Source organism: Sciurus vulgaris (genome assembly GCF_902686455.1).
Source record: "Sciurus vulgaris genome assembly, chromosome: 7".
Classification (NCBI taxonomy): Eukaryota; Metazoa; Chordata; class Mammalia; order Rodentia; family Sciuridae; genus Sciurus; species Sciurus vulgaris.
Window position 1 is genome coordinate 53,983,647 of NC_136467.1, and position 18,638 is coordinate 54,002,284.

Below are 18,638 nucleotides of genomic sequence, written 5' to 3' on the forward strand. Positions count from 1 at the left end.
CTTGATGCCTGTTTTTTGTTTGTATGTTGAACTGGGGATTGAACCCAGGGGTGGGCTCTACCTTTCTATCTCCGGCCTTTTTTATTTTATTTTTCAGACAGGGTCTAAGTTTCCAAGGTTGATCTCAAACTTGCTATCCTCCTGCCTCAGCCTTCCAAGGAGCTGGATTACAGGTGTGTGCCACAATTTGATGCTTGGTTTCTGTAACTCTTTTTATTATCCTTTATGGTTGCCCTTCTGTTTCTTTTTTCCTTTCCTGGATCTGTGACTCTAGCTTTATTTATTTATCTTTTTTGTGTATGTCCTTTAATACGCTGCATATCCTTTTGGAAAGAAGGATGCAATATATAAATAAATGTGGCACCAAATTTTAAGTCATATACCTTGAGGGCTTTTGGCATTTTCATAGATAATTTATAAAGGTCATCTGATGCCAGGTGTGTCCTCCTCACAACCAGATCCAATGAAGGTCCCATCTCTTCCAATTCAATCCGTGGTGTTCTGCAACCAGATTTCTTCAACTGCAAACCTTAATGAAATAGGAAAAAAAAGAAATGTTGCTTTGATGTTTTATAAAACTCTCCCCCCCCCATACTCCTCGTTCAAGGGATTTATACTTACATATAGTGATATAACATACTCACCCCTTTTTTTTTACATTTTATTTTGAGATGATTTTTTGGTCTATTTATTTTGAGATGCTAAGTTGCTTAGGACCTTGCTAAATTGCTAAGGCTGGTTTTGAACTTGGGATCCTTCTGCTTCAGCCTCTCAAACTGCTGGGATTACAGGCATGTGTACCACTGCATCCAGTGAGGCCAAGCTTCTTAAACACTTTAGACATCAGATCAAGTACATCCTTTGGTTAATTTTTTTTAAGTCAGAAATATATTTGGGAGGCAGGAGAATCACAAGTTCAGTGCCAGCCTGGGCAACTCAGCAAGACCCTGTCTCATTAAAAAAAAAAAAAGACTGGGGATGTAGCTCAGTGGTAGTGTTAGCCTAGCATGTGTGAGGTTCTGGATTTACTCCTAGTACCACAAAAACATAAAACAAAAACAAAGCCCAAAATATTTTTTTGGAGCAGGGGGTAGCAAGGATTGAAGCCAGGGGTGCTTTATCACTGAGCTATATCCCTAGTCTTTCATTTCTTATTAATTTTTTTTTAAATCCCCTGACAGGACCTAATTTTGTGAGATTGGCCTAGAACTGCCTCAGCCTCCTGAGTCACTGAGATTATAGGGGTGTGCCACAATGCCTGGCACAAAACCCAAATTAAAACCACTTCCTTTACCTTATCCCATCAAATACACTGTACTATTTTCTTAAAAGAGATGCTTCAATTCCAAGCCTTCATATCTTCAGCCAAGGATCTACTGACCATAACTTTTATACCACACACTTAATATCCATCTCAGATCCTAACTTGGTTTTCTCTAAATCAAAAGTAACATTCAGTTCTGCAAGACAGTATGGTACAAAATACAGAGACAAAAGACAAACAGAACCTTGTTACTTCTCTTTCAGATGGGCTCAGGCTATAGACATGCTAAATGTAACTGTTTAAATATCTGCCCATTTCTTTTCAGATTGTAATTTTCTCCCTCTCAAACACCTCTTTTTAACCAACATTCTGTTTTCATTGAGTAAACTCCCTTACTGGAAAATTTTGTTTGCTTTCTTGGGGTACTGGGGATTAAACCCAGAGGTGCTTTGCCACTGAACTACATCCCTAGTTCTTTTAAATTTTTGAGACAGGGTCTCACTAAGTTGCTCAGGGCCTCTCAAAGTTGCTGAGTTGAACTTTCAATCCTCCTCCTTCAATCTTCTGAGTTGCTGGGATTGCACGTGTGTGCCACTGAGCCTGGTTCATAATACATTCTTATTTTATGGCAGTAATGGGGATTGAACTCAGGGCCTTCTGCATGCTAGACAAGCATTCTAACACTGAGCCACAGCCCCAGACCTATAATACATTCATGAAAGCCCCCAAACCAAGTAAGGAAATGCAAATTACTTTGAATTTTAACTAGCTAAAAAATAATTGTAAAGCTCCATTAGGTGCAGTGGTACACGACTGTAATCCCAGCAGCTCAGGAGGCTGAGGCAGGAGGATTCCAAATTCAAAGCCAGCCTCAGCAACTCAGTAAGGCCCTACACAATTTAGCAAGACCCTGCCTTAAAATGGAAAATATAAAAAGGTCCGGGGACGTGGCTCAGTGGTTAAGTGCCCCCGACTTCAATCCCCACTACCAAAAAAAAAAAAAAAAAACAAAAAAAACCTCCTAATTACACACTGCAATCAATATTTTATTGTATTTTGCCATATTATTATTTTTGTGTGTGTATGTAGTGGAAGGGATTGAGACCAGAGATTCACAAATGTTAGACAAGGGCTATTCCACTTGACTACATCCACAGTTCCAATTATTTTACTTTCGATGAAAGGAAAAAGCATAAATGGTACTATTAATCGTATAGTAGGAAAATTAAGCATTTGTGACTCAGTTCAGTTGAGCTCATGATGAAAATCACTAACTGACAAAAGAGGTGAATATTTATTTTCATTTAGATATGTCATTAGACGCACAGTTGGTCAGTTCTCTCTTTTGTTATGAATAAAAATGAAAATCATCTGAGCCAGGAGTGCCAGTGAATGCCTGTAAGTCACAACACTTGGGAGACTGAGGTAGGAGGATCACTTGAGGCCAGGAGTCCCAAGGCCGGCTTAGATATCACAGCAAGACTCCATCTCCCAAAATACAAACCAAAACAAACCAAAACCTCTACGAAATCTGGACACAAATGATTGTACAACAGTATTACTGAACAGAAGACACTATCAACACTCTGCTGCTAGTTCACATGTTGAATTGCCAAGCCATTGCTTAAAATGTCCATCAGAGACTGAACTCAATGTACAAAAAAAGGTAGTTTGGAAGATCAGTGTAATCTCTAGGAAAGCGGGGTTCTACCAGCCAGTGCCAATGTTTTATTTTTCAAAAAGAAAAAAAGGCATGCTTACTTCAAAAGACAATTACAGCACATTATTAAGCTCTTTAATAAAAACAGAATCTGCTTGTTAGGATTTATACTTATAGGTAGACTTGGTGGTGCATAAAAGTAATTCTAGCAACTCAGGGGTTGCTGAGGTAGAAGGATCACAAGTTCAAGGTCAGACTCAACAACTTAGCAAGATCCTGCCTCAAAATAAAAAAATTAAAAGAACCGAGGTTGGGGCTGGGGAGAGGGGAGATAGCTCAGTTGGCAGAGTGACCCTGGGTTCAATCCCCAGCACCAAAAAAAAAAAAAAAAAAAAAAAAAAAGAAAGAAAGAAAAGAACCGAGGTTGCAGCTCAGTGGCAAAGCACTCCTGCATTCAATCTGCAATTCAAAAAAAGGGGGACGATGAGGGGAGCTTATATTTACATTGTGCTGGGATTAGGGGTAGAGGGCCTAGGCTAGACAGAAGGTAAAATGAATCTAGCCACTGATTTTTGTTATTCCTTTAGGACTACAGTTTTCTTTTCTTTTCTTTTTTTTTTTTGAGGGTGGGGATAGATACCAGGATTGAACTCAGGGGCATTCAACCACTGAGCCACATCCCCAGTCCTATTTTGTATTTTTTTAGAGACAGAGAGAGTCTCACTGAGTTGCTTAGCACCTTGCTTTTGCTGAGGCTGGCTTTGTACTTGTGATCCTCATATCTCAGCCTCCCGAGCTGCTGGGATTATAGGCATGTGCCACCGCACCCAGCGGGACTACAGTTTTTTAAAAGATTTAGGATTTTGGCTCTCTCGCCCTCTGGAGATAGGATGCATTCTCCCTCAAGTGTGTATTCCTTGCTCTACCCCAAAGGTTTCTCATCTTTTGAGATTGATAACCAACCCCCCCCATTTTCTTGAAAGCTATCTATTTTTCCTATTTAAACCTCTGTCTGTGCCTTGGCCAGGGTTGGGGGGTGGTTAAAATTCTGAGATTTGTTTTGGCTGGTCTGACTTATGGCTATGCACTCTAAATGCAGTTTAGAACAATAAAAAGTTGAGCACCTTGGTGCACACCCATAACCCCAGTGACTTGGGAGGCTGAAGCAGGAGGATCACAAGTTCAAAGCCAGCAGCTTCAGCAACTTAGAAGGCCCTAATTAACTTAGCAAGACCCTGTCTCGAGATTAAAAAAAAAAAAAATAGGAATGTGTGCAGCTGTGCAAGTTTATAAACCAGCAACCCTGCAGGCTGAGGCAGAATAGTAATTTCAAGGTCAGCCTTGTCAATTTAGTCAGGCCCTAAGCAGGCCCTTAGTGAGACTCCATCTCAAAACAAAAAAATTAAAACGGCTGGAGATGTATGTAGCTCAGTGGTAAAGCACCACTGGGTTCACTTCCCAGTACCTATCAAACAAACAAACAACAAAACAAATAAAGAGATACTGTATAAAGCTAAGGCAGATCATTCTTGAATTAGTGTTCCAGACTCAGAAAGCATACAATATTAAATGCCCCCGGACCCTGGAAAAACTAGAATTTCAGAGGCAAAGATTAGCAGGATCTAATCTAATTCTGATGGTGTGTCAGCACAGTGCTGCTGCCACTACTATTCAGCAAACTCTCCAAATTCTTGAGCAGATGCCAATTTTGCTTGAGCCCTATAAAACAGTCACACTAACATGCTAACCCTGAGAATTAAGAAAAACACGCTAGGGCTGGGGAGATAGCTCAGCTGGTAGAGTGCTTGCCTCACAAGCACAAGGCCCTGAGTTCAATCCCCAGTACCACCAAAAAAAAAAAAAAAAAAAAAAAAACCATGCTAAGAAACATACTTACTTATAGCTTCGAAAGTAAATCTTCCCATTCAGTGCAGTGAAATGCAGAACATACTCTAATCCAGCCAGGCGAATATTTGATACTGTGGGGCCTCTGAAAAAGTCTAAAAGCACATGTGAAATTACTTTTGAAAAACTCAATACATGTCAGGTGAGGTGGTAATAAACCTGTAATCCCAGCAACTTAGAAGGTTTAGGCAGGAGGATTACAATTTCAAGACCAGCCTCAGGAATTTAGTGAGGCCTTAAGCAACATAGTGAAACCATGTCTCAAAATTAAAATTCAAAAGGGCTGGGGATGTAGCTCAGTGGTTAAGCATTCATGGGTTCAATCCCCAGTACCAAAAAATCTCAACACACTTTATTTTTTTTTGGTGCTGGGGACTGAACCCAGGGCCTTGTGCACAAAAGGCAAGCACTCTACCAACTGAGCTAACTCCCCAGCCCTCAACACACTTTTTAAATCCAATTTCCAAGAGCTTTATTCTAAATGCCCCATTTTGCTCTAATATTTACCTAAAAAGATAGGCAGTACAAAAATGATCCCTGAAAAATGTGTGTAAGTTTCACCTCTCAATCATTTAATCTCATGACTCTTTCACCGAAACATAATTTTTCAATTTTGAAATTCTTTTAAAGCCAATGTTCCATATCAGAGTATCATATTTACCATGGATATTAACTTTTTAAAAAAAGTCAGTCAAGGCATAAATTTTTAAATTACTAATAAGTAGCTGAAGAGTCCAGGACCTGATCAAGGAAAGTTCAAGATGAGTCTAAAACAAAGGTGTGATAGATTAAAATGTGTCTAAAAATGCTGACAAAAAGCTGGCCTGCAAATGGGCAGGAATGATAGTTCAGGAAAAAGATATTATGAGGGTACAGATGAAGATAAAACTTCAGTTAAAAAGAAGGGGCTGAAAATTAATTGGTTTTAGTCAGAGATGGAAAGCTCAGTTTGATATTTTTCAGTGGATTAATTACAGGCAAAAATAATATTTTAAATGTGTCTGTGTCCACAAGTCAATACAGTGGAAAGGGAGACTGGAGGCCAATCTGCATACTTACAGAAAAGCCATAGGATCTGTAGTCAGGGAATATAATCAGATCCTGAATCTGCTACTTAGTATCTCTTCATACTGGGCAATCAAGCTAACTGGTCTCCATTTCTTTATCCATAACCTGGGAACAATATTACTCTTAGGCACTGAATGCTCATATTCTCTCAATATTTATACTTTGAAGCTCTAGGCATCAATGTGGCTATATTTAGAGAGGAGGCCTCTGAGGATAATATGAAGTTTAAAGACCCTAATCCAACAGAATTTATGTCCTAGTAAGAAAAAAATCAGCAAGCCTGTTGTGCCCTCCCTCCCTGGGCACAAATTAAAGATAGGTCATGTGAGAACACAGGAAGAAGGTGGCCAGGGAAGAGAGTCCTCACCAGAAAGAGAATTGGAAGCAACTTTGATCTTGGGCATTAAGCTTTGGAACTACAAGAAAACAGATTTCTGTGGGTTAAGCCACCAAGTCAATGATATCTTGCTATGGCAACCTGAGAAGACTGATTCAACAACCTCTGTGAGGCTATAGAAAAGATTAATAAATTACCTAATCAAACCTATAGCAGTTATTTTCATTACTGCACGTTTTTCTTTTTTGGGGTACTAGGGATTGACTCTAGGGACACTTTACCACTGAGCCACGTCCCCACAGTCCTTTTTATTTTTTGAGACAGGGTTTTGCTAAGTTGCTTAGGCCTCACTAAATTGCTGAGGCTAGACTCAAACTTGAGATCCTCCTGCCTCAGCCTCTTGAGTTGCTGGGACTACAGGTATGTGCCACCACACCCACCTAACTGCACATTTTTCAAACAGATTAAAAATTAGGAAATGTGGGCTGGGGTTGTGGCAGAGTGGTAAAGTGCTTGCCTAGCATGTGTGAGGCACTGGGTTCAATTCTCAGCACCACGTATAAATAATTGAATAAAATAAAGGTCTATCAACATCTAAAATTTTTTTTTTTAATTAGGAAATGAGAAAGACAATGTAGCTATTGATATAAATAAAGGCATTAAGAAGAATTAATCTTATTAGGTAGCTAAATAACAGGTCTTAAAGAAATACTTATTAAAATTAACCCATTTCTTGATTTACTATCAGCTTAATGTTCAATGAACAGTCACATAAAAACAGTAACAATAAAAATTAGGAAGGACTGAATCTAAAAAGATTATTTGCTGGTTTTCTATCAAGGATGCAGTTCTAGCCAGACATGATGGCATACACCTTTAATCCCAGCCAGCTAGGGAGGCTGAGGCAAGTCACAAATTCAAAGCCAACCTCAGCAACTTAGCAAGATCCTGTTTCGAAATAAAAACTAATCATTTTTTTTTTTTTTAAAAGGGCTGGGATGTAGCTCAGTAGTTAAGCAACCTGGGTTCAGTAGTTAAGCAACTTGGGTTCAACAGTTAAGCAACCTAGGTTCAATTCCCAGTACCAAAAAAAAAAAAACAAAAAAAACCCACATAGTTCCGGGGCTGAAGATGTAACTTAATACATTCCTGGCATTCATGAGATCCTAGATTTCATCCCCAGCACTGCAATTTAAAAAAGGAAAAATAAGAAAGCAATTTCCACTAGATTTATAGAATACTTTTTACAAAAAAACTATATTATTTAAGTAAGCAAAAAAGAAACTTCCTATAAGAAAGCCCTTCATTAATTTCTTTCCTCACTGATCTTCCATACAGTCATTTCAGTGATAGACCACATAGATGACAATGGTTCCATAAGAATATATCATCTAAGCCAGCCATAGTGGCATAGGTCTGTAATCCTAGCAACTCAGAAGACTAAGGCAGTAGGATCGATCGAAGGTTTGGGTGAGGACAGCCTACGCAACCTAGTGAGGGCCTAAGCAACTTAGTAAGACCCTGTTCAAAATAAAAAAGAAAACGGGCTGGTGATGTGGATCAGTGGTTAAACACTCTAGGGTTTAATCTCCAGTATCTCCCCATGCCTGGAAAAAAAATTATATGAATGTGTATATATATACACACACAAACACACATACATATACACATATATATATCACCCAGTAATGTCAGAGTCAATTTAGTTTGTGTAGATACACTTTGATACTTCAACTCTCACCTGACACATTTTTCAGGCTATATGTGCATCATTAAATGACACATCACTGTATTTCATTTGAACACACAACTAAGGAACAATTATTTTACTTCATATTTACACTGAAAACCCACTTCCCTTTGTGTCCTACTATCGCATTCCATTCCTCTTCCACCTGTCTGTTTCGGTCCCCAGATTGCATTAGGTTTTCACTCCCTTCCCTCATCGCTACATTATGTGGTCATTCATGCCACCTAGTGGAAACACAAAATGAGAAGGCAGGGCTTTAAAAGGCCATCAAAACAAAGGCAAACAAAAGCCCTGTCTGTTTTAAGAAATTATAAGTGCCTACCTCACCCAACATAATCATATGGGAACCTAGTGGGGAAAGGTGGGAAATCTGGGTCAATGGAGTACAAGTAATAGAAATGCCTGAAAATCTGGCTGAAATAATACTCCTGCTGGGCACAGGGCACATGCCTGTAATCCCAGCGACTCAGGAGGACCACAAATTTGAAGCAAGCCTCAGCAACTTAACAAGACCCTAAGAAACAGTGAGACCCTAACTCAAAATAAAAATCAAAAAGGGCTGGGAATGTAGCTTGGTAGTGAAGTGCCCCTGGGTTTAAACCCTAGTACCAAACAAATAAGCAAGCAAAAATTCTTGATATTTTTGGGATTTACTATAGAAAATAGGAAATATTAATCACTGCCATTTATGTATGAATTTAATTCATAGAAAATATAGGTAAGAACCTACAAAGATTCTGCAAGAGAAAATGGACTAACAGGCAGAAAAGCTCACGTTTTGGGTCTCAGTTCTGCTTTACCTATTTAATACCCCTTATTTAACCTCTATGAGCTTCTGTTTGTTTTCCCATTTCTGCAATGAATGTCACCAAATTCCAGAGTTTTTATAAGGATTAAACAGATAATACTAATGCTCAGCCAGGGGTATGGTTCAGTGGTACAATACTTGCCTAGCATTTAGGGGGCCCTGGGTTCAATCCCCACCCCTCTTAAGGTTTATATGTGAGGTGTTCCCCAAAAGATCATGTGAGACAATGCAAGAAGGATCAGAGGAGAAATGATTGGGCTGTAAGAGTCTTAACCCAAACAGTGATTTAATCCCCCTGACAGGGATTAACTGAGTGGTAACTGAAGTGGTAGGGTGAAGCTGGAGGAGGTGGGAACTGAGGCATGGCTTTGGGTATATATTTGTATCTGGTAAGTGGAGTCTCTCTCTGCTTCTTGATCACAATGTAAGCTGCTGCCCTCTGCCACACTCTTCCGCCATGATGTTCTGCCTCACCTCAAGTCCTGAGGAATGGAGCTGGCTATGGACTAAGAACTCTGAAATCGTGAACCCTCAAATAAACTCTTCCTCCTCTACAGTTATGCTGGTCAGGTCATTTAGTCACAGCAGTGAAAAAGCTGACTAAAACAAGCCCCCAAAACCAAAACCAAACAACTCCCCTGCCCCAAGGCTTATTAAGAGAAACGAGAAGTTCTGAAAATTGTAATCCCAACAATAACACTGTTAATAGTACCAACAAGAAAAAATAAAACCAATGTGTCTCAATGTATCTATCCCAAATCTTTTTTAGTGGGCTCAGATTTATAAAGTGCAAGAATATGATTTAATTTGTACGCAACCAACTTTCCAATGATAATCTAGGGCAAAGTATATAAAAAGTTTTTAAAAGGGTAATTTAGGGTAACAAGCCTAAATTTATAAAAATGGTACAAAAAAAGGCTCAAATGAAGTAAAATAAATTACTGAAAATTGAGAAAATGTTGCTGCACATCAATAAGGGACCTTGAGGCTGTCAAAAAAGAGGTGAAGAAGACTGCTGCTCAGAGTCATCAAAAAGTTCGCCAGACCCTTTAAATGAGTTCAAATCTCTTGATAAAATTATTCTCCAGGGTTATAAAACAAACAAACAAACCCCCCCCCCCCCCCAGGCAACTATGGTCACAGGACACTGAGATTACCAACCTTTCAAAAATCACGGAGAGCTGGGAATATAGTTCAGTTGGCAGAGTGCCTGCCTAGCATGCACAAGGCCCTGGGTTCAATCCTCAGCATCACAAAAATTATTAAAATCAAAACTAAACATGTAGCTGAGCATGGTGGTGCACAATTAAAAACCCAGCTACTCCAGAGGCTGAGGCAGAAGGGTCCCAAGTTCAAGATTAGCCTAGGCAATTTAACAAGACCCTATCTTAAAATAAAATGAGAAAGGGCTGGGGAGATAGCTCAGTTGGTAGAGTGCTTGCCTCATAAGCACAAGGCCCTGGGTTTGATCCCCAGCACCGCGCAAAAAAAAAAAAAGAGAAAGAATGAGGATATAGCTCAGTGGTAGATCAACTGCCAAGTACGAATGAGACCCCCTGGGTTTTATGCCCAGTACTGAGAGAGAAAAGAAAAAAAAAAAAAAAAAAAAAAACCCAACCAAACAAACAAATAATAAAAAAAAAAAAAAAAAGCCCTTGAATGCTGGGGATACAGCTCAGTTCACAGAGTGCTTGCCTGTCAAACACAAGGCCCTGGATTCAATCCCCAGCACTGCAAAAAAAAGAAAACTGGAAGAACAGTAACAATAATACCAATTTATCAAAAAAGGAAAAACGTGGGGATTGGGGTTATGGCTCAGTGGTAGGGTGCTTACCTAGCATGTCTGAAGCACTGGGTTCAATTCTCAGCACCGCATAAAAATAAATGAAAAAATAAAGTAATATTACTTCACTACTAGTAAGTCATCTACTGGGGCGGGGGTGTACAATGGTAAGTACATGCTTGGCATGCCAAAAGTCCTGGGTTTGATCCCCAGCAAGGGCAGCAGGGTGGTGGTAGAGTAAGTCATCTATAAAACGATTCTGTATGTTTCTTGTGAAAATTAAGCAATCAATGTAAAGTACCTAACAAATATTTGGCACTGAGAATGCTGATGACAATGAAATAAGCTGGGGAGGTCACTGAGGGTTTCCTGGAAACAAAACCTGATATGAAACTTCAAAGAACATTAGAAATTGAAAAAATAAGAACGACATCAGGAAATATAAGAGGGATGTGCAAAACACATTTCAACAAACCACTTTTTCAAAGAAAAATAAAAGGAAACTGAAGATCAAGAGGGTAAGTTATACTGAGGTGGTTATGAAAGTGCTTGTGTATCAAACTAAGAGGTCTCAGAGATCAAAGTGGTGAAAGTGGATGATGTTTAACAATCGTGAAATTTGAAGTTCACAACTTAAGTTTAACCTAACAACACTACTAATGACAGGATAGGGGTGTAAGCATTTTGTAAAGTATAAAACACTGTATAAATAGGATGATACTTCAATCATAACATCAAAAAAATCATCCATAAAATGTATATTCCCTTTAGCTCTATTTAGATAGATAATTAAGTAACAATGAAATTGAAAAAAGAAAAAAAAAATTGTACACCCAAACAAAGTGCCATCAATGACAGTCAAATTGCCTACCTCAACTACCCTACAAATAAAATATATTAAAATATTTACCAATAAGAAGACTTTTTAATCTTCTGTAGTCTTCAGTTGCATCAAAAGCATCACCAGCAAATATTAACATGGGTTTTGTTCCCTCGGGACATTTACTATTCTGTGAAATGGGGAAAAAAAAAAGGTAATTATTCAACTATCAAAGTCTAAACTGTTAATATGCTGATTTTTAGGCAGTCAATACATATGGTAATTTGTTTTAGATTATATTAACTATTCTAAAGCTATGTCTGCAAATACTGATTTTATAGTTAAAAAAAAAAAAAAAAAGATTAGATTTTTAGGCTTATAGACACTTAGACTGAAAAATAATTGAGCCAGGTACAATGGCATGCCTATAGTCCCAGCTACTTAGGAGGCGGACTGGGGAGGATCCCTTGAGCCTAGGAGTTCCAAGACCAGCCTAGGCAACACAGCAAGACCACATCTCAAAATAACAATAATAATAAAAAATAAATTCTTGCCAGTTGCAGTGGTGCACACTGTAATCCCAGCAGCTGGGGAGGCTGGGATAGGAGGATCACAAGTTCAAAGCCAGCCTCAGGGTCAAGTGCTTCTAAGTTCAATGCCCCGTATCCCCCCATAAAATTCTTTTTTCCATTCATTTACATTTATCATATAATAGGAGGTCAAAGAATGATGTAAACTACTTTTTAACATTAGTTTATACAGAAAATAAAATTAAAAGCTACATTTGAGAAAAACAAAACCAACTGAAAAAAACTAAAAATTGCCCTCTCATAGCCAGCATTCCAGAATCAAAATAAATTTAACTGCAGTTTCTCTGAATTATTTGTACCACTGTGCCTTTCCTACTGCGTTACATTAAAAGCAACTTTAGGAACAAGGTATGGTGATACCTACCTGCAATCCCAGCTAAAAGGGTGGCTGAGGCAGAAAGATTTCAAGTTCAAGGCCAGCAACTTAGTGAGAGCCAGTCTCAAAATAAAAATAAAAAGGGCTGGGGATGTGGTTCAGTGGTTAAGCACCCTTGGGTTCAATCCCTGGTACCAAAGGAAAAAAAAAAAAAAAGGACTAGGGATGTGCTAACATGGTAGATCTCTTGACTAACACAGGTAACACTCTGGGCCCAATACCCAGTATAGGAAAGGGCAGGGGAGACTTAAAAATTTAAACCACTACCCAAACATTCACATGGAAAACAATGTAATTTTATACAAGTTGTAGAAAATACGGATCAATTCTCACTTCATAGTCTTGAAGTGCTTGCTATAAAAAAGTATTTTGTCTAACTCTAGATTTTCTATACTAAGGATACGTGAAGAAGATTTAGAAGCTACCAAGTAAAGAAGAAATTCTTTTTTTTTTTTGGTGCTGGGGATCAAACCCAGGACCCTGTGCTTGTGAGGCAAGCACTCTACCAACTGAGCTATATCCCCAGCCCCAGAAGAAATTCTTTAACTGAAGGATTAACTTATGAAGGAAGGTGAATGGTTGTTGGTCTGAGTTTCCCATTAATTCTAGTACCTCCACTCTGACAGGTAATCAGGGATTATCCAAATCCAGCAGAAAAACAAATAGGACAAAAAAAAAAAAAAAAAAAAAACATCTTTTGCCCTAGGACTAGAGGTCACCTGTTGTTTCCTGCTCATCCTGACCATTGCTGTTGACATTCTCTGCCTCCAAACCCTGAGTATCAACTATCTGTACTTAGGGGATGAAGATATGCTGAAGGTCTGCCTAAAGGAAAGCCTGAATCTTCTATGCTCCATCTGTACTTACCTGATCCTAGGACTATAGGGACTATTTAGGTATGTAGTAGGTATGAAAAGGTGGCAACACCAATCCCACAGTTCTGGCTTTCGTCACAATGCATAGTAATAAAAAATACATTTTAAGTCATGACCCAGTATACACATCAAAAAAAGAAAACAAAAGTTATGTGAAACAATAGTTAACATGTAAAGAATGTTATTCTATTAAAAAGAGTCACAACCATTTCATGAAAATCTTGAACTAAAAGACAATACAAAAAAAAAAAAAAAAGAATACAACAGATGATCTACACCTTAATATTCTGAAAGGAACTAAATATTCAAAATTCTAAAAATATTATAAACAGGTATACTAAAAATACTGTAAGTATGTGGAATTTACTTCTGGGCAACCCTTTTCAGGTCTTTTTTTTTTTTTAATACTGGGGATTGATTGAACCCAAGGTCACTTTACCACTGAGCTTACCTTACCTGACCTTTTTATTTTTTGAGAAAGGGTCTCACTAAGTTCCTCAGCCAGACCTCAAACTTGAGATCCTCCTGCCTTAGCCTCTTGAGTAGCTGAGATTATAGTTGTGCACCCACCAGGCCCAGCTTGAGTTTTTTAGATAAAGAAAAAACAAGGAAATAATTCTTATGCATTATACAACATTCCAAAAACTTCTCAAAATTTCTCAGGCAGTTGCAGTGTAGCTATCTTATCTAAAATAAAATCAACTTGCCTCAAAATTCAATCATCTTGTTCATTAAGGTTTATTTGATATAATGTCATCTTAGAAACAGGCTCCTAGAATACTCACTGAACTTCTTGGTAAAGTATAATCACCTGTTAAACTGTTTATTCTTATTGTGCCTGCATAAGAATTCATTAATGGAAGAGGCATGGTAAACACAATAGGCAAAAAAAAGAAAAGAAATACCAATGAAAAATGTCTTAAAAATGAGGTGGTAGAAGAGGAAATTAATATTCTGAAGGAAAAATGTAACAAATTATACAATTCCAAAACAAACTAAAAATACAAGCTTGTAACCTAAAATTGGGATGAAAAGAGAACTATTTAAAAAAATCTGAGTGTATGCCAGAATTGTCAGTGTAAGCACATTTCTTATCAAATAATGAAATTTGTGGGGTTTTTTTATGTACACACACACACGTACATACAAACTCACATAATCCACAAATGAAAACTTAGTTGTGGTGTGTGTGTGTGTGTGTGTGTGTGTGTGTGTGTGTACTGGGTTTGAACCCAGGGCCTCATGCACACTAGAACTACATGTCACACCACTCCATTTCAAGACAGGGTGCCATAAACTTGCCCAGGCTGGCCTCAAATTTTCAATCCTCCTGCCTCTGCCTCTCACTAGTAGCTGGGATTACAGGTATGCATCACCACATCAGGCTTGTGTTCCAGTTTAAAAGCAGCAAGGATTTCATTGCTTTGGAATGAAACAGAAAGAATAGGGAGATTGATAACCACCTATCAGTCAGTACTCACACCCACCAAACTAGTGACCAAGTAAACAGTAATAGTAAAGATAAAATTGGCTTATGCTGCTCATCTCCAGGGATTTGTGCATAGCCCCAAAGAAACTAATAATATGATGGCTTCCACAATAATCAAGTCATTAGTTTATGTACTTTACAAAACACCTTCCAATATATTATTTTCATTGATGAGTGTTTTCACAGATACTATCTCATTTGATGTTGCTACACTTATTTTATACTTGGCTGCAATTGAGGGTCAAGAAATCATTAATTTGTCGTACTACAAATGTCACTTTAATGGAAAGAAAGGTCTCAAAACCTCATGTTCTGCCTCTAAATCCAATCTCCAGGCCATTGTCTGTCCTGTACCTGAGGAAGCTGACCAAATGGGGATCTTATAAGAGCCTTCTTTCAAATCTGCACAATAAGGGAATATTTAGTTTAGAAATTCTACTAAACCTGGAAGGTGTGTACCCTTTTTAGACAAGGGCTGACTGAAGGTATTAATACATACAATCTAAAATTTTTTCAACTATAACAAACTTCATAACTAAGAATAGTTACATAATTTTCCACTACAAATGACAATACCCTTTTTCTTAAAGATCTTGAGAGCCAGGTGCACTCTCAAAACAAGAGCTGGGAGGAAAACGGATAGAACTAAAGACCATCATGTTAAGGGAAATAAGTTAAATAAAAGAAGGTTAAGGGTCATATGTTTTCTCTCATATGCAGATGCTAGAAAAGAAAAAGAAAAACAAAGGTGGGGGGTAGATCTCCTAAAAATCAAAGAGAGATCAGTAGAGGAAAGGGACCAAGGGGTGGAAGGTGGAGAGGGAGAGGAAAGTGCTGGGGAGTGATATTGGTCTAATTATATTGTTATAGTGAGTGCATGTATGAATATTTAACAACAAATCTCATCGATATGTACTCTATAATACATCAATAAAAAAAGTGGGAGAGGGATAAAGACTGCGATGCAATCAGCTGTAAAGATCCCCTGGGTTAAAGAGTCCCTGGGTTAAATTCCCAGTACCAAAAGAAAGATAAGTTCTCGAGAACTAATCTTGGTTCCACTTATTATATGTATGACTCCAGATAACCAATGAAACACTTCTGGGTCTCAAATGCCAAATCTATAAATAATAGGGAAAATTATTTTGGCTAAGCACAGGATGGCTATGAATTCTAAGTGAAATAATACATTTCATGGGTAGACTAAGCCAGAAGCAGAGTTTTGAGAGAATAAGAGCCCAATTTGCATCTAGGAGCTGAGGTGCAATTCTTCCTCATTGCTTTTTACTTCACAATCTCTTTCAAACAAAGGGGATACAAAGATACCAAGTCCAAGGGGGGATTAAGCTAGAAATTTTTTTTAAATTTTTTTTTTTTTTATTCTTGCAGGTACTTATATTTAAATATGCAGCACCACAGTATCATCACAACCTGAAGCCAGGTCGCTCTCAACTGAAGCCAGGTGCAACCTGAGTTTATCTTAACATTCAGTTACAAGGTGATCTTTAGCAATTGATTAGAAATATCAAGCTAGAAATTTGATGGCCAAAATACTACATGATCAGCCAGAACTTCCTGGATTTAGAATAGGTCTCTATGGGCTAGGGAGATAGCTCAGTTGGTAGAGTGCTCGCCTCGCAAGCACAAGGCTCTGGGTTCAATCCCCAGCATCGCAAAAAACAAACAAACAAAAAGAATAGGCCTTTATTCTAACCTCTGAGATTCTATAACACAGGCATCATGATCATTCAGAGGGCAAGGATAGCACTTAAACCATGGGCCTAGACAAGAATTAGCGACCACAGTCTGAAGTCTATCTGCCACAATACCCACATGTGTGATATGCTTTAAAGAATCCTATTTGTAAAATAAAATAGTATTTCTTAGAGCATGCCAGAATAAAAACATGAAGTTCTCTATAAAATTCTATCAGTGCTCTTCACCTATGATCACCACTGCCCAAGAGCAACATTACAAAATGCTTTTTATTTTTATGATTAGTATCTTACCTTAATATCTTTGAGAGACACAAACTTCTCAACACCTAATTCAATCATATCCAGCACATGGTAGTCATACATGCGACCTAGAAGAAAATGCATTTTTAAGTACTGTTTTCCCTAAACAGTAGCCTTATATGTATCTACTTTCCTTTTTTGTGGCGGGGTGGGGTACTGGGGATGGAACCCAGGGGTGCTTAACCACTGAGCCACATTCCCAGTCCTTTAGTCTTTTTTACATTTTATTTTGAGATAGGACCTTGCTAAAATGCTGAAGCTGGCTTTGAACTTGCAATCCTGCCTCAGCCTCCCTAACTGATGGGATTACAGGCACATGCCACCACACCCAGCTATGTGTCCACTTTGTAGCATGCACAAAACACCCTAGTATTTCTCTTTTCTTTCTCCCTAGACTATCCAAATACACTTCCTCTTTCTATCTAAATTAGACTGTTAAGATATTAACCATAAAAAGGACCTCAAAAAGCATTTAGCCCAACTCCTTTATTTTACAGAAGGATAAATATGGGCTAAAGGTGTAACTCCGAGGCAGAATGTATGCACAACATGTGTAAAGCCCTGGGTTCAATTCTCAGGAACTAAAAGAATGAAGGCCCACAGAGAATAAATGGCATGGTTATACCAGTGGGCATGCCAAATCAAACCTCAATACACCCAGGCAAGAATTCTTTTTAAATGTATTTATCTAATGGATATTAATTAGGGAAGGGTTAATTTATGGGGACAGATATACTACTATTTTTTTTTCTAAATATAATTCTGATTAAGTACACATATATATTTCATATTATAAAAATACCTACAACTTGAAATAGGGTGATCTCCCCCCACATACTATGTGACAGCTCAAGGATACCCAATGCAAGTAGAAGGTAACAGTGTTGCATCTACAACTGAGTGAGGATGCTGAGAGACCTAAGAGACCATACTTCCTATTTAAACCAAAACTTCACAGAGGCAGAATGGCATTCTAAGAAAAATTAATAAATAAGGAACTCTTTCATATTTTTCCTTAACTTGTGTTAATTTCCATGTACTGGCAGGGTAATATTTATATGCCCAGGTTGAAGATTATAACTTTGCACATGCAAAGTCTTGGCTCAATCCCAGCACCACACATCCACACAAAAATATATATGCCCTGTCCTTTACCTGAAGATTGTCTCATTTCTTTTCTTCTGCTGTGCTGGGGATAGAACCCAGGGCCTTGCACATGCTAGGAAAGTGCTCTACCACTGAGCTATACCTAGGACCTCCAAAATAATTGTATTTAATGTTATAAGGTAAAAAAAAAATTACTGTAAAGCTTAATGATTACTCCTGAATCCTGAACGATCAGTTTATGAGTCACAGAGCTGATTCTACAAATAAAAACATTGAGAAATAAACCACGCAGGTATGATTACAGTGCATGCCTGTAATCCTAGCTCCTCAGGAGTTGTTCCAGGTCAGCTTGGATAACTTAGTAAGATCTTGTCTCAAAAAATATAAAGGCTGGAGGTGTAGCTCAGTGGTGAAGCACCCCTGGATTCAATCCCTGGTACCACAAAAAAAAAAATTTTTTTTTTTTTTTTAAAGTAAATGATACTTACCTATTACTAGATTATTTGGCCGCTTCTTGTTATGGGAACCAAACATGAATAAAGAACAATCTGACTTCTTTGAAAAGAATTCCTATAAAGGCAAATAAAAAATAAGAACTTTGAGAATCTTACCTGTGAATTTAACATTTCACTTCTTTTCAGCGGAAGTTAATACAGAATTAGTGAACTACACAGAAATATGCAAATATTTCATTTTTAGCATTTTACTTCAAATTTTGTTTTGAGTTACTTAAGGGAAAGATTTCAAAAATAAAAATATGTGAAGACTATTAGGTTAATAAGTAAAAC

The 18,638-nt window shown here is 37.9% G+C and overlaps 1 protein-coding gene across 1 annotated transcript in view; it reads right to left on the reverse strand.

Moving 5' to 3' along the window:
- The window catches only part of RPF2 (ribosome production factor 2 homolog), a 52,476-nt gene that overhangs the window by 21,809 nt on the left and 12,029 nt on the right, over positions 1–18,638 (reverse strand). The window contains exons 5-6 of the mRNA XM_079149186.1: positions 18,339–18,420; positions 16,735–16,811 (exon numbers count right to left, since the gene is read on the reverse strand). Coding sequence (XP_079005312.1) covers positions 16,735–16,811; positions 18,339–18,420 — 159 coding nt within the window. The remainder of the gene's footprint in view (positions 1–16,734; positions 16,812–18,338; positions 18,421–18,638) is intronic.